Genomic DNA, 16093 nt, shown 5'->3' on the forward strand with positions numbered 1-16093 from the left:
AGGGTGAGGAGATCCAATTCGACCCCATCTTCTCCATTATTGCCCAATAGTTTGTCTCTATTAACTAAATCAAGCTTGCTCAATAGGTCTATGAAAGCCATGTGAATGGTCCTCTTTTTTGCGTTTACATACTTAATAACAATGAGATGTTAATCTAGGGTTTGCCCAATCGTACCAGTACTTGGTCTGAACCCAAACTGCACAGGGGTTAAGATCATATTTTCCTCAGCCCAGGTTTCTAAGCGTGCCAGGATTAACCTCCCCAAGTAGCGTCTATCAAGGAGATTGGCCTATAACAGGCAGGTGATCATTTGTCTCCTTTTTTAAAAATAGATCCCTCTATATGTTAACCCTTTGAAGCATCTACACACACACGCACGCACAGATATTATTTATGATTCCGTTCATTGCACAAAAATCTGTGCTTATTGCAGTGTTGTATTTCACAGAAATATCACATTATATTACAGATATAACTCTGACATAACTATGACATAACTCATATGGAATTCTTCCACTGGAAGACCTAGACTGGGACAGAGTCCTGTCCCACTGGATAATTAGCCTCTATACATGTAAGTGCATTTATTTAATGAAAGGCTAGTACTCATATGCTAAACTTTATCATCTCTCTTTATTTAATCACCATCCTCTTGATGAAAGGTTAAGAAAACCTGAACATTCTAATTGTAATCAAACCCCGTTGTTAGGTGCTTTTTAAGCAAAGTATGTTGTAACTAAAATACTACCTTCTAATGTACATAATTAAATGGGGTTCTCTTCTTATTACCACAGGCAACCAAATGGTAGAGGCTAGTATTTTACTTACAGTTTTCTATAAACAGAACCCTATTTGAAACCTGCTGATTGCACCACATTAAAGAGGAGGTATAAAAATACGTAACTACTAACGTGTAATATGACCTTAAATAGCTATCTCAGGGTTAAGGTGACATTTACAACCCACTCTTCCTTAGGCCTCATGGTTTGTGTCATGAGAACACATCAGTCTTACTCGTTATGCGTCTCTCTCACACACACACAAACACCTGTACAAATACACCCTACTTTTATTGAGAAAAAAAAACCACATTTCAAACCGATGTTCCACAGCTGATTTTCTACCTGTCAAATATTGTCTGTAATTCATGGATGAGTCTTAATTGGCTTGAATTATATAGTTCATCCAACAGTGTCAGGTTTCAGTTTGAACTGGTTCCCTCCAGTTGACAAGTCCTTAAGCATGGCAGTGCACTCAGATAGTGACTCCCACTAAATAAACTGTTCAGCTTCAGCATTGCTCTTTGCTGAATTAATATAGTCTTCAACAAGGATAAACAAAACCTGAATATTAGACTGCAAGTAGTGCCCATTCTTAGCTGTAGCATACATGCAGGAGGTTTGAAAACCTCCTTGTTCTACAGACAAATATTGTACTTTTTGGCTTAGCAAAATGTCTTTAGAAAGTGAAATCTCACCAACACCACAAAATAATCTTTTCTTTTTACGATACACAGGCAAACAATAAATTCTATTTAAATATTTCTCAGCAACCTTTTCATGCAAACTGCATCAGAATAAATATATAGTATAATGCTTGGGGTTGTGAGATGAGTCTTTGTCCCAGCTACATGTCCTTAACTCTCGCCCGATATTGACAGAGTTAGATAAAAGATATATTTGTGCACAATGAGGCTGCTAAAATGATCCGATTCGTACTAGTTCAGTGCTTCCTTCCAAACTCTTTAGAACTACGACCCATGTTTTAGAACGACAAACCTTTGCGACCTCCCAACCTCTCATAACCATGAGGTGGGGCGATTTTTGAATGTAACTAAAGCTTCCTTTGGTAGCAATAGTCATTTACAGACAGCACATTTTCCATTTGGCTCAGCAATACCATTTTATAGATAAAAAAATATAGCACACAAATGATAATGTGTGAAAATCACCATTTAAAGTGTACTAATTTCTTTAGCTCCTATTAAAATCTTTCTTTCCAGCACACTTCAGAATTGCAAAATAATGTGCTCCATTTTTGCTTTCCTAACTCCTGAATGCATAAAGTTAATTTACAGGTATTTACATTTTGTTGTGTTTTGCAAAAACAAAACATCCCACAGCCTTTCCATTCACATTCTCTGTACTCCAGCAAAATTGTCACATAATTCACTTTAAAAAATCCTCTCACTTTGCAGTCAGAGAATGGTAAGTAAATACTAATCTCCATGTTAAAAAACTTAAGCAGCACTTTGTCAGAAGACATATCCTGACATTTGATCTCCGCCTTTGTAGTGCTGGCAAATGTGACAAGATGAACACTGAATTTAAAGGATTCTTTATTTATTGCTCAGACTCTCCCAACCCACCAAAACTCAGCTTTCAACCCACCATTGGTTCCTGGCCCGGAGTCTGGGAAATACTGTTCTAGTATATTACCACAGCTCTCGGTGGACTTGAAAATCCAATATGTCAGCCATGTTTTCGGCATTCTGTAGTCTGCTGTACTGTGTTATGTACAAACTTAGCTAACTGACAAGACTGAAAGATCCACATGAGATCGGTATCTCATGCTTTTTTGCTCAGACCAAAGGTGTCTAAACTGCACTTAGGAGAGTGTGAAATATGGAGGATCCTTGAGCCTGGCACACCATCCAACATGTCCCTGCTCCTCTCCCAAGTCTTGAATCTTCCGAGGGGAATGCAATACACCTTAGTTCTTATTAGTCTTAACTAGCACCTCTATTGCCTTAAATAAATATTTAATAAACCTGGATGTTCCACTATACTCAGGGACTGCCTTTGTATCCTTTTGCTTGAACAGTTCTTTGAGTCTTTAAAAATTATCATTAAAATAAATGTTTGCCACTTGTGCTGTATTTTGATCTTGATGTGATGTACCTGGAGTTATTTTGATGTTCTGGTATCCATCCCTCTGTTGGAGTCAAGGTCACTACCTTCTCGAGAATGTGTGTTATGGTACATTGCCAAGAAGAGGTGATTTATTACATCTAACACATTCTGGTAGTGATCGTATTGCGTGCTTGTTGTGAAGTTTTTCTCATTCATCTTTATCAGCCTGTTTATACGTAGGTTTATTTTACATACATTGTACGTATATTTCTTTCTTCAGTGTTATCAACGTGCCTTTCATAAGTCCAAGGAAACACTACAACAGTTCCCCTTTGAAAGGCAGTTTGATTTTAGTGAAGTGTACATCTTTGGGAAATTTGATACCTTCCAACGACGTCTTGAAAAGATTATTCACATCTTTGACACCATTACGATCTACTCTGTTCTGCAAGATTCCAAAATCGAAGGGCTAGAGGTCATGTCAACAAAATTTCAGGTACTATGCAAAATTGCTTTTCATGCCTTTTTATTTGCAAATGGGTTGTGGGATGAAGGGAACTTCAATATTTTAGTTGCTTCTGTTGAGGTGAGTTTTATTCTGTAGACAGTCACTTTGTGTAGGCTTTATATGACAGATGTAAAGTTATAGAATTGCGACTGAGATATATACTACCTACAGTATATTTTTTCTCCCATACATCATTTGTTTTCCTGTTCAATAACTGTCCCACGCTTGATTGAGTGACTTTGTCAAGTTGACATTCTACTTTTGGTCTTCAGGTAAATTGGGCAAATGTCATAGAATGGAATTTATCAGTCAGCATATGTATACTTCCTAAATGCATTCTTCATTTATGCTACAGCTTCCAAGACAAGTAAAACATATTAAAATGTTTTTTTCTTTTTGGCTTTATTTTTGGCAGCCGTTTGGAATTCGTAAAAAATCAGAGTAGAGCTTGTAATCGTTATACTGAAGATGTAACTTTTTGGGAATTAAAAAGTAAAAACGTAATATTCTGGAACTATTTTTTCAAATTTTAAGTCATAAAGAGCAATACTGTATTAGGTATAAATAATAAAAAGTATGCTGAAATTCAACAGTTTTCTGGAACTGCACACATATAATGTAATAGCGTGCAAAAATACACATTTCACCTGCTTAACATTATTTGTACATCCAGTCACTTGTTTAAGCCTATCCAGGGTGTATTCCCGTTCTTCAGTAATTAGCATGAATATATGAGACAGTGCTTACTATGAGCCTGTGGTTACAGTTGGGGCTCACAGACACTCATTTTTCAAATTCAGACTTTGGCTCAGAGTAGGAAAGAGAGAGACATAAAAGGGGGACATATGGAAATACAATGATAAAGGCAGGAAGCAGGGATAACAATAACCTGTATGGGTCAAATAAAGGAAAAGGGACTGTGGGTTGGGGAATGAAGGGGCTATGGGGTAGAACTAGTGGGTAACCAGAACATTTAAATACTCTCCACTTTCAACCAAAGCTCTGATGGCACCAGGCAAGTAAGCCCACACCTCCCTAGAAGAGCTCTCTTGTCTGTGTCATTCAAGGAACTATCCATTCATCATTTAGCCCCATCCATCCATCCACTGATATCCACCATTTCACCTGTACATTGTGTCATCCATTCATTTTTTCATCTGCCATTCAGTCTTTACCATTACATCCATCTATTGGCCTTTCTATACATCATTCCATCCGTTCGCACATCCATCATTTATTCATGCATCTAGACATACACTAATACTCCCATATTTTCATCATTTGACTTAACCAACCATCAGGTAAAGCTTTTCATCCATCAGTTGATCCCATTGTCCATCTATGCACACATCTTCTCAGATTTCCATTCACTCTGTCATCCTTTCACCCAATAATCCATCCTCTCAGATTTCCCTTTGCGCTGCCATCCTTTATCCACCTATCTGTCCATCATTTCACTCACTCATCCACCCATCCTTTCACCCACCCACCCATCCATCCATCCCTATATCCACCCATCCTTTCACTCACTCATCCATCCATTCTTTCACCTACTAAGGAATCTACTTGTCCACCGTTTCCCTTATCTATCAACCCTCATTCCTTCTTCCTTATAGTGGTAGTTAAGAGTTTTTATCAGCCAGATTGAGGACACATAGAACCCGTTGTAGCTGCTAAAGCGGGTGTTCATGACTACGAAGCCTTGGTATTGGGCAGCCCTGACATTTGGTAGCACAAGCAGCAGGCATCTGAGCAAATATTTGGGCTGCTGCTCTCATACAAATTAAGTACTGTTATGAGGATACAGTTTTGAGACTATTTTGCAAAACTGCTTTACAGCGGACAGGTCTCTTTGCAGCCTTGAAATAAGCTTGCGCTTCACAAAAATATCAAGTAATACTAAAACAGTACATTTGCTCAGTTGCTACAGACCGGTTTTGGCCTAGAAGTTCTAAGGGGACGTTGAATGACTATCGATTAGCCGAACTCTGTGCTTGTTAACGGCTTTTAACACCTGAATGTGGTGCTAACTCTGTAGGTAATGTCTAACTTATGCATGTTTTTGTTTGCACAGACTGCAACACTGCAGGAGCAGTGGGAGGTAATGAGTCTTACCTATTGTTTACTGATATTTTTGTGTGTGTTCTTTAAGTATATATTTTTGATCAGAAATGCTATTTAGTCTTCTATTACATTACATATTTGTATACCTTTATGAATATACAGAGGTGGCCGGGCAAGTGGTCCTACTCAACTTGTATACGAGTGCCTTTTATGCTGATTGACGCTTCACTCTATCCTATGTCACATTGGTCTGTCCCACACTTAATTTTCTAAAATCTAATTTACCTTCATAAACAATGGCAAGCACCAAACTGAAATCGAAGATGGGCTTAATCCCGACAACTCTCTCCTACTCCACTTAAACCAACCCCCCGCGTTTCTACAAGCTCTAGATTTCCTTAAAAGCGCATCTGAAGAGAAAAGTCCAACTGCTTTTCCAGAGAGTCAGACCTTTCTTCCCAACCTGCACCTTACGCACCACAGTGCAAGAAGAACGTCAGCTTCCTGCAACCAGCCCTCCACCAGCTTTCCTCCATGCTCCCGCTGCCACATCACTGACTGAGCTTTGTCACTCACTCCCCATGCTCTGTAAACTTCACTGGATCCTCCTCCTGTCACAAAACACATTCGATTCGGTTTATGTCATTTGTATGACCGTGAATACCTGTAAACCAACAACCATGTTCGAAAACTCTCTCTCTATGGCTGCAACCTGTCCAAGCCTTTCACCGTTTTGACGAACCTGGAGCTATCCAACTAAAAGAAGGAGAAAACAAGTTATTTGTATTTTTCTCTTACCTTGAACACTTCCATCTGTGTTTCTGTACCAATGCATGCCAGCATGAAACACTCGTGCAATGGGAGGGTTTATATAGATTCCACCAACACATAAAATTCCCTTCAGTGTGAATATTATGTATTCTGGCTACTTATTTTGTTTAGTTTAGCACCCGGACCTAGCTGAATTCCATGTTCAGGTGGAATCCTCAGTAGCATTGATGTACAAATTATGCAGCACTCAACTTACAAATATATTTAGAATTCACAAAAACGGCTTTTTAAATCTGTTCAACAGGACTGTGAATCGGAAATAACAGGAACATATTAAAAGGATCATTGGGGATGATGGTCGGCGCTGTCTTAGGTGTCCAGCAGTTTAATGCTCTCATGTACATACTGAAAGTTCATGTTTTCAGCATATGTTATTGTCATGAAGTTTAATGATTTTATTACAATTTTTTGAATATCACACACTTTTTTTAACCATTGAAATGGTTGCCACAAAGTCACACAATGAATTAATAATGGTTCTGTTTTATTTTACCAATATATAAAAGAAAACACTTAGGAACCGTGTCTTTGTATGCTTACATGACGTACCCCAATGGTCCATTTCTCACAAACACCATTTTCATTAACGATCATCTCGGTAGTTGACAGTCACATAGTTTGCCTTTGGCGACATTTTCATCTAAAGAGGAAATGTGGTGCTCCACTGGTTCCCAACCTCTTGACTTCTATGGACCCCCACTTTACTGGAACCCGGGGACCCCCACTGAATCATAACTGAATGCTGGGGACCTAATCTTTTCATATTATTTAATTTTCTAAGCAGTCTCGGACCCCATGAGGAAGCTTTGGTCCCCGGACCACAGGTTAGGAACCATTCCCGTATACGATATGAAGTTTTATTTAATTGGATATTTCTGATGATTATGTGCAAGTTTAGCTACTGATTTGCTCGATCGCTGCAGTGCGACTGTTTCCGGTGGTATTAGACACAAAATCAACTTTATATATGATGGATTGTTGGTTTAAGTATGATGATTATATGTAATTAGCACTATACGTACTTTTTGGGACTTTTTTAATATATTGTATTATCAACAGTTATATTCACATAATGCTAGAATTTACTTGACAGGAAATCCAAATTGGTTTTCGTAATGGGCAACTATGGGGGTTCCTTAGCCATAACACATATCTGGCAACATTTGTGATATGTTTGTGTTAGGCGAATGGGCACAGTCAATTTCTTCATAGGGAATTTTGAGTGCTAACTTGCTCTATTGCATACCTAGCATTGTAGGGTATATATTTCTGCAGGGCAAATGGGCCCTTAATAACACTGGGGTAGTTATGGCTTTCTATTGGCATTAAATATATGTTTTCCTACTTTACGGGTTTCTGTTTGGGAAATGGGCATCTATCAAAAACAAACAAGAAATCACACTACTGCCAAACCCTTTTGATGACATCTGTCCAACAAAAACTGTTCTTGATTATCTTAGAGTATCCAACCTGAAATGCATCTCTAAGTTCCCCAACCACTCTCAGGAATTCTGCAGCTCCTTTTTAAGGAGAACACTTAGACAAAAAGCCAAAAATCTTGATTCTCACTTCCCAAGAAAGGTATCCATGACCACATTTCATTGCCAATCTGCCTTATTCTGTCCACCATAATAAACCGAATCTCTGCTCTTTCAACATATTCTCCATACAGTAAATAAACTAATTAAAGCTATCATCACTGCTGGAGTCTACTGAGCCTACTGAGTCAGGGTCTCAATTATATTCAAGAACATTTTCCAAGCTTCCTCAGCAGACCAGGCCCTTCAGAGCAATAATTAATGAATCACTTCTAACCAGAAAACTCCTAAGTGAAATAAACACATCCTGTATGAAACCAATTACAAAAGGCACAAGACTCTACACGGAAGACCAGACAAATGAATCCTTTAACCTCTGAGGCTTTTTTCCTGCCCCAGTGTCAAATAGTTTTTAGGTTTGGGGCACTTGGCGCTTACGTTTTCATAACTTTTTTCCACACAAACTATCCAGGCCAAATTTGCAGCCTTTTTTACCACATATTTGGGATTCCAAAGGTACCTGGATATATGGATTCGCAGGAGGAAAGCAAGCTAAAAGGATTTTTTTGAAAAATGGTGGAAAATGTTGTTCAAGACCACATACGATTTCTCGATAAAAGGCATCAACAAAAGGTTTTCTATGGTAATATCACCCTCTTCCGAGCTTTCAAGGACAGAGTTGTAAACAAAACAACACAAAATACCATAGGATTTGCATTTTTGCAAGTGGTAGTTTAATTGTCCTATTTTTTGCAGTTTATAACTGTTCTCCCTACTGGTAGTTTGTGGTGGAAAGAGATGTAAAACCCAGTGTGAACCCAGAAAGCTATACATTTCTGGAAATATACAAAACTTGGAACACAGCAAGGGATCCTTTGTGTATATCGCTCATGGTTTTCCCAAATTAATCACTGAAATAAACAGAGAATTAAAATAAGTTGGAAAAAATAAAATAGGTGGCATTTTCATTTGTATTTTTAGTCCCAGTGTCTGATTTACAAAAATAATATAGAGTTACGTTTTTCCAACCCTTACAGGCATAGGATTTATAGTGTTTGTTGGATGACCGAAAACACGTGATAAATTTCACTGTGTACATGCCATGTATCAATTTATATGGTAAAACCTTACAAAGGAGACATGAACATCAAGAAAACCTATGTATCATGCATTTTCCTCAAATGGCTGAAAGACACTTCCAGAATCTGTGGAATCCAGAAAAGTCATACAATCCAGCGTTTCCACTTTCTACAGATAAAAAATGGTACCTCCTTTGTATTGCTGGGTCTATGGCCAGTCAAAGGAACTGGTCAAAACTTACTGTGTGAAGCCAGTGTGCAGTCTATGAGTTCTTCACATGGTTATAGTTCTGGTCCATTCCAATGACATGTGTTAGCTGTATCCACACTTGGGAGGCAGCTTTTCAATTTGAAGAATACAAGATTACAAATTCCCACTTGCTTGCTGTAAGGATGTGGATGCTTTATGTCCTGGAGGGAGTGGCATAAATGCTGTTGAGGCTTTAGGGGTTGGGGCCCAGCCTGATGTTGGGATTGGTCAGCCCTCACCTCATTCCTCTTACTTTTAAAAGGATATCCTTGACATCCAGTGAGCTTTCCGCTCCCCTGGATTGGGGGTAAATCCTCAAATTCTCCTTGATGGGGGCAGAAAGACTGTTTTGTCCATTGAGTATGGAGGGCAGGCTGCCTCATTCCTTCTTTTTAAAAATTTCCCTCATTTCTTGTGCTCATGAGGGGTAGGGCAGATTGTTTTTTGGGGGGAAACAACTGGCTTTGCCTTGCCAACTGCTTCCTACACCAAACAAACCCCTGATCCTTAGGGAGGGATATCACTTCAAAGGGTAAATATTCCTCTTCCAAACACCACCTTACTTACTTAGATTAGTGCTTGTTGGGCAGATCTATGACCCTGAGTAACAATCAAAGTGAAACATTTGGCATCTAATGACACCATCTGGCTTCACTTTCATTGTATGATGTCAGCACGCTGTGTGTGCTGATTATCACACAAAGTGAAAACAATTGCAGTGGGATGAAAGCAAAGTTCTTTTCTTACATTCTAAGGCTATTTTCAAAAAGGAAAATCCTTGTGGTGCTGACACTAGAAGTGTTTTCACTCATCATATGAAGGCAGTACAGACGTAATGCAGAGGATGTGAATGTCTTATAGTCTGCATTAAAGGAGTTAAAGACATATATAGAAGGGGCCATTTCTGGGTAAATGGATATCAGATTAACTTGAGCAAAAGACTTCAACAAACACATAGGTTTCTGGCCTGGAAGAGGCACAGAATCAGCAATATTTTTAATCTGGGATGACCTCGTAGACACAGTACACTTCAACAGAGTTCTCCTCCATCTATGTAAACTCTGGGCCGCTTTTGGCCCTCTGGACCACCAAATAATTTCTTAAAGGCTAATGGCCTGATCTGGAGTCTGGTGGATGATTCAATGTCCATCAGGGTGATGGAGTACTTTACTCCATCGCCCTGATGGACATCCCATCCACCAAATTTAGAGATGCTTGCTGGTCCTGCGGACATCTCTATACATAGGCAGGAATAGTCATGGAGGTTCCTGTGAATGTTGGGAATATTTGACAGTTCACTTTGTCAAACATCACATCCGGCTATCAAACTTTTCAAAAGCTTTACAGTTTTCAAATACAAACTCCCAAAGCGAGAGTTTGTTTTTGAAAAATATAGAAATAATGATCCCTACTACGGGCGTGTTCTCCCATGGTGCAGGGGTAAGTATTTTTTTTAAATGTTTACTGTCCAATGAAGTGCAGCAAAAAATAAGCCATCTAACCACACACTCTAAATTGGCCATAGGGTTGAATCGATTACCTCTGATGGTTTGTTCTCCGTTGAGGTGGAGCAGGCTCTGTAGTCAACATTCTGTTGGTCCCGCGAGCCCTAAGGTGGGATGGCGGACTGACAAGTATTTTCGGAGAAGGTACTTAGTTGCTGTTAGGGCAGAGTACCCTCTCCACCAAACTCTAAATCAGACCCTAAATTACACTGCAGTTCAGGGCACAGTCCTAATGGATTAGATTCTTCCTCACAGATAGACAAAGTGAGACACTACTGCCATTCTTATCACAAAAGTGCGTGTCTCTCAAAGATCAACAGACACAGCTCTTTTCTTCATTGTAAACGTGTCCCCACTTCATGATCTTGTCAACCACTTAAGCTTACCTGTTACAACTACAGTGATAACCAGATTATATTAAAACTGTAAAAAGTGTAAGATCAAATGACACTGGACACTTTAAATGCCGACATAGAGTAGACACCTGCATGCTAGAATCTCAACTGAAACTAAACTCTACAAAAACTGAGATCACCCATGTGGACTGTGAAAAAACATTTAACTCCACCACAGTGTAGTCTAAAGAGTTGGGATGGCCCCTAACTCTTTGACAGAAGTAAAGAATCTTGATATGATTATGTACTCCATATTCTAACTTCAGAGCCAGGTCAATAATGCAATGGAAATATTTAGCATCACTGACTACGTTATCACATGTCTTTCTTTACTTACATTACTCGAATAGGGTCCAGGCCTTAACAGCACTACTACTGTAATGCCTTCCGTAAACAGTAGACTCTTATCAATGCAGAACACTTCTGTCAGATGGGTTTTTAGTTTGATCCAAAGTGACCATATCACTCCTTTTCTCAAGCCCAAGCGCAGATTACCAGTAGCCAGAAGACTATCCTTGCTACATACATTGCCAGCAAGGCAATTCAAGGTCTTGGACTAATTTTTTTAGCACCCTGTTTTCAGCTCTGAGCCAAAGGCATGACAGATCGGGGAAGTGACAGATCACAAATGGCATCTTTCCAATTATTTATACTTTTAAAGGAACACACATAGTTTGCTGGTATGTAACTTCTTGGTACCTTACTGCAAACTGATGATAAGTCTACCAGCGAAAATGAGGAAAACCAAAAATAACCTACAACTTAGAAAAGCAGAAAAGAAAATGCCTTGTATCCGAAATGTGACAACTCACCTTTTGTATAAATGGACCTCCATACATTGCATAGAATGATTGTATAAACACCAGTGGAGATCCTTCAACTCCTGACCAGTCTCTAGAAGTCACTTCCAGGCAGCATAGCCTTCTTGGGTATGGTTTTTATCACTCCTTGCTAGAAACATTTAAGTGCTACCCAGTTGCCTCTCAGTTGCCTCTCAATGTCCCAGTGAGTTAGGCCTCCTAGCGCTACTGGATTGACCTAATATTAACAGCGGTCGTTGTTTTTATGCAGCAAGGTGAAATCTATCTACCTTGTGAACCACCCTATGTACTCAACAGACTCTTCTATTGATAGCAATTCAGGTATCAGTATGAGTGCCTACACCTATTCTTACATTCCATGCACTATATGCTTCCCCCACCCTACCGTCAAGTCTCACAAATTACCCACAAATGTTGCTGTTTAGATGGTGATAGTTCTAAATTTCGACTCCAGAAATATCTGCCTACAAAAATATCTAGTTCAAAACATGAATTACCAAAATATCCACTTTACATAGATAAAAATAAATATCTAAAATAGCAATAACAAAAACAACTACTGTGAAAAGATAAACTACAAACATATAGCATATGAAATAATATAGATAGAAAAATCTATTTAAAAAAATATTTTTCCAATATTGCTGTAAAATAAATCAAGATATATCTAAATGCTACTAAATAAATCTATTAAAGTGTAAGCTGCTAGACGACAATAAAAATGAAGTATCTGTCATTTTAGAAGTGTCTGAGAGACAGTATGTATACCCAGTTGTGCTTTTGAAGTGGTGGCAAAGTTTCTAGAGTCTTCCCTTTGACACAGCCTAATCAAGTGTACCCATCTCCTCCCTCCCATGCTGCCAGTAATGGCCTATCCAGCAAACCTAAGCTCCCCACTGTGTGTGGCTGTCTAGGATGAACAAAAAGCCCAACTGTCAGGGACGCCCAGTCATGTGACCCAGAGACAGGCTACAGGCGCTTAATGGCTTAGGCAGGAAAATGCCAACTTCCTAAAAGTGGCATTTTCAAGTTATAACTTAAGGTCCAACTTCATTCTAAGTTAAGATTTTTCATTACAATTCCAAAGACACCACACATGTATGCCATTTCCCAATTAGAAATTAAATGTAATAATGTAACTCCAATGTTATCCTATAGGAAAGAGTTAGGCCTTGCAGTAGTGAAAAACACATTTAGGAGTCTTTCTCTTCCAGGACATACAAATAAACGTAAACATATATGTCATGCTTTTTAAATACACTGCACCCTGCCATATGGGCTGTCCAAGGCTTAACCTAGGAATGACCTATATGTATTAAAAAGGAAGGTTTGGGCCTGGCAGAAGGTTTTTTTTGCCACATCAACATGATAGTTTAAACCTGCACACACAGGCTACAGTGGCAGGCCCGAGACATGTTTAAAGGGCTACTTAAGTAGGGGGCACAAACAGTGCAGCAGGCCCACTAGTAGCATTTAATGTACAGGCCATGGATACATGTAGCACCAATGTACAAGGGACTTATAAGTAAATTATATATATCTGTTGGTGATAAGCCAATGTACTGTGTTTTAAGGAGTGAACACATTCACTTTAGCACTGGTTAGCAGAGTGCTAGGGCCAGCAAAAACTCATTCAACCACTGAATAGAATTTAATAATTTATTACGTTTCTACATTTGTTCTACATCATATAATAATCGATTTTAACTGTGAAAAATTAAACACAAAAGAACAATAAAATACCACTAAAATAAAAGTTCTAAAATGTATAAATTGCAACTCTACATTTACTAAAATATATTTTGCTATGGGGATAAGATTTGCTAAAATATGGAAATCAACATATGGGTAAAAGAATATATTCAGATGTGGAAGGTCAAATTTACTACACTAACCACAATCCTACCAACATTGGGACATTTAAAGGATGTTAGGGGGGATTGTGTCATATTTACTGTTCCAGCTCCAATCTCACAAGAACTGGGGAAAGTGCATACATTTTTCAGGGTAGATTTAATATTCTAACACCAATCCTGCACTCTGTGGGAATGTGCTTAAATTTTAAAGGGGGTCAGTATAAAAATTTGAAATCCCAAACATGTAGGAAAAGTCCATATATATGAGTGGCGGGGGGATTCAATTTGCTCTTCTCAATCCAGCCCCACTAGCTTTGAGGAAAGCTCATTTAACTGAGGGATACAGATTTACTATTCTGATTCCAGTCGATAAACATTATGGAAACTACAGATATTGGGCAAAAGGAGTCTGATTCAATATTCTAACACCTAGAAGAGGGATAGCCACTAAAGGCTGGAGCCAGATACCTGGCAGTGGCTTGGATCGAGCTCAGAATGACCCACTGACTTCTCCAGCTATAGTGTGAATCAGAGAGAGAGGGCATAGAGATTGGCGGAGAAGAGATATAGACAGTAGAAGATGGACAGATGCAAGGCTAAGAAGGGTACAGACAAGCTGGTGATGGACATGTTTGGGAGAAATTTAGGGTGGCATATTCCACATAGGGAGAGGTGAAAAAAGGAAAAGGAGAGAAAGAGCGGAGGAAGGAAAGACATACAAGTTGAAGAGGAGTGATACAGGTATAAGTTAGGATGAAAAGTGGGCAGTGATGGGGCAGAGTCACTAGTGCGATATGTGACTTCCTGCACTAGCAGCCATTAAGGGTGACCAGCCTGTCACATACCAATACCCACCTCTAATTCCCCTCTCTATACATCCGTCACATCATTAGAATGTTTTTGTGGGCTTGGCTTGTGCTTTGGTTCCTAGATACAAGCTGGACTCATCATTCCTGGCTTGGCTCGTCTCATGAAATCTCAGGCTTGCCCACCTCCATTAACACCAGTACTTCAAACACTGTGCAAAATGCCACCATTTGTGTGAGCCTTACAAATGAACAAACATAATTATATAATTCTAAACCTCAAATATTCTTTGTAGTTTTGTTTTTGAAATATACATATTTAACATAAATTAACTTACACATAAAATATTAATGCAACAATTCCAAATAAAATTAACATTGCTAACAACTAGTAACGTAAGCATACAGTTCTCCAAAAAACACACATTTTGGCTTATATTTTAAAAAATAACACATCTCCAAAACCCAACAAATTATTTTATTAATAATTTCTATCAATGAATTATAAAACTATTAACATGTAGTATTAATTAGCACACTTTCTCATAAAACACATATACAAAATTATATACTATTAAAACATCAACTACATTTATCGAAATAAATGTAATAATTTCACAAAAAACAAACTACGAAATTTTAAAGGGTATTATGGTGAGAAACAAAAAAATATCCACTTCACATTGTTATTTGCTTTCTCAATATTCTTGTAGAAATATTCGTTTGACCATGATATTACAGCCACAAAATATTTTTGAATTGAAGCTACTATCAACGCCCTTTCAATAATGAAGGAAAGTATGTCCCCAAAAGTTTTGCAATTTGTAGAATTGTAAGACCTTGTCAGGGCTATAAAGTGCTATATAAATGAAGCTTATGTAGCAACTGTTTTTTCGAAACCAGAAAGCACTTTGGACCAAGCAAAGGGTAAGAAACTACCATAAAATAACCAATGAAGTACAACACAATGAACAGAAATAAAGATATTGTATATGACAATTTTTCTAACTGAAATAAATAGACTAAAGTACCAATGTTGTACTACAGAGTGTCTCAAGGGCACAACAGATGTGTGCTCTGCTCCCCCTCCTCCCTCCCTCCCCCCCCCCGGGCACTATGGTATTACGGAAGGGTACAGACACACACATAGCTCCAGTAATATTTTTAGAGGGCTTTCCCTCATTTGCATGGGGACATTGCCCCATGCAAATGAGAGAATACTTTGACTGCACCAGTGCCATTTTATCCCAGCAGGTGCTGAGGCAATGCTCCACAAAAAAAGTGGCACACTGTTAGTGCACCACATGAAGGAAGTCACCTCGGGGAAGGGAGGAAGAGGGTCCCATGGAATCCCCACACATTCCCATGCAGGTGGGTGCAGTCACTCACAGGAAACATAGTGGAAAATGTATACAACATCCCTTTAAAGCCCATAATTCCCCATGCATATAAAAGATAAATAAGGTTTCAAAAAAGGAATTAGGAAAACATTCTGCCAGGTACATGCAACAGCCATTTAACCCCAACCCTCCCATGTAGAACATTGTTATGTCCATTATCCCAAGAGGAATAAGTAAAACACTGTGT

At 38.7% G+C, this 16093-nt stretch overlaps 1 protein-coding gene across 1 annotated transcript in view; it reads left to right on the plus strand.

The window, feature by feature from the left end:
- Nucleotides 1-16093, plus strand: part of DNAH5 (dynein axonemal heavy chain 5) — a 4110061-nt gene that overhangs the window by 963575 nt on the left and 3130393 nt on the right. Inside the window, exon 11 of the mRNA XM_069219645.1 lies at nt 3134-3349. Coding sequence (XP_069075746.1) covers nt 3134-3349 — 216 coding nt within the window. The remainder of the gene's footprint in view (nt 1-3133; nt 3350-16093) is intronic.

This window comes from Pleurodeles waltl, chromosome 2_2 (assembly GCF_031143425.1).
Source record: "Pleurodeles waltl isolate 20211129_DDA chromosome 2_2, aPleWal1.hap1.20221129, whole genome shotgun sequence".
Classification (NCBI taxonomy): Eukaryota; Metazoa; Chordata; class Amphibia; order Caudata; family Salamandridae; genus Pleurodeles; species Pleurodeles waltl.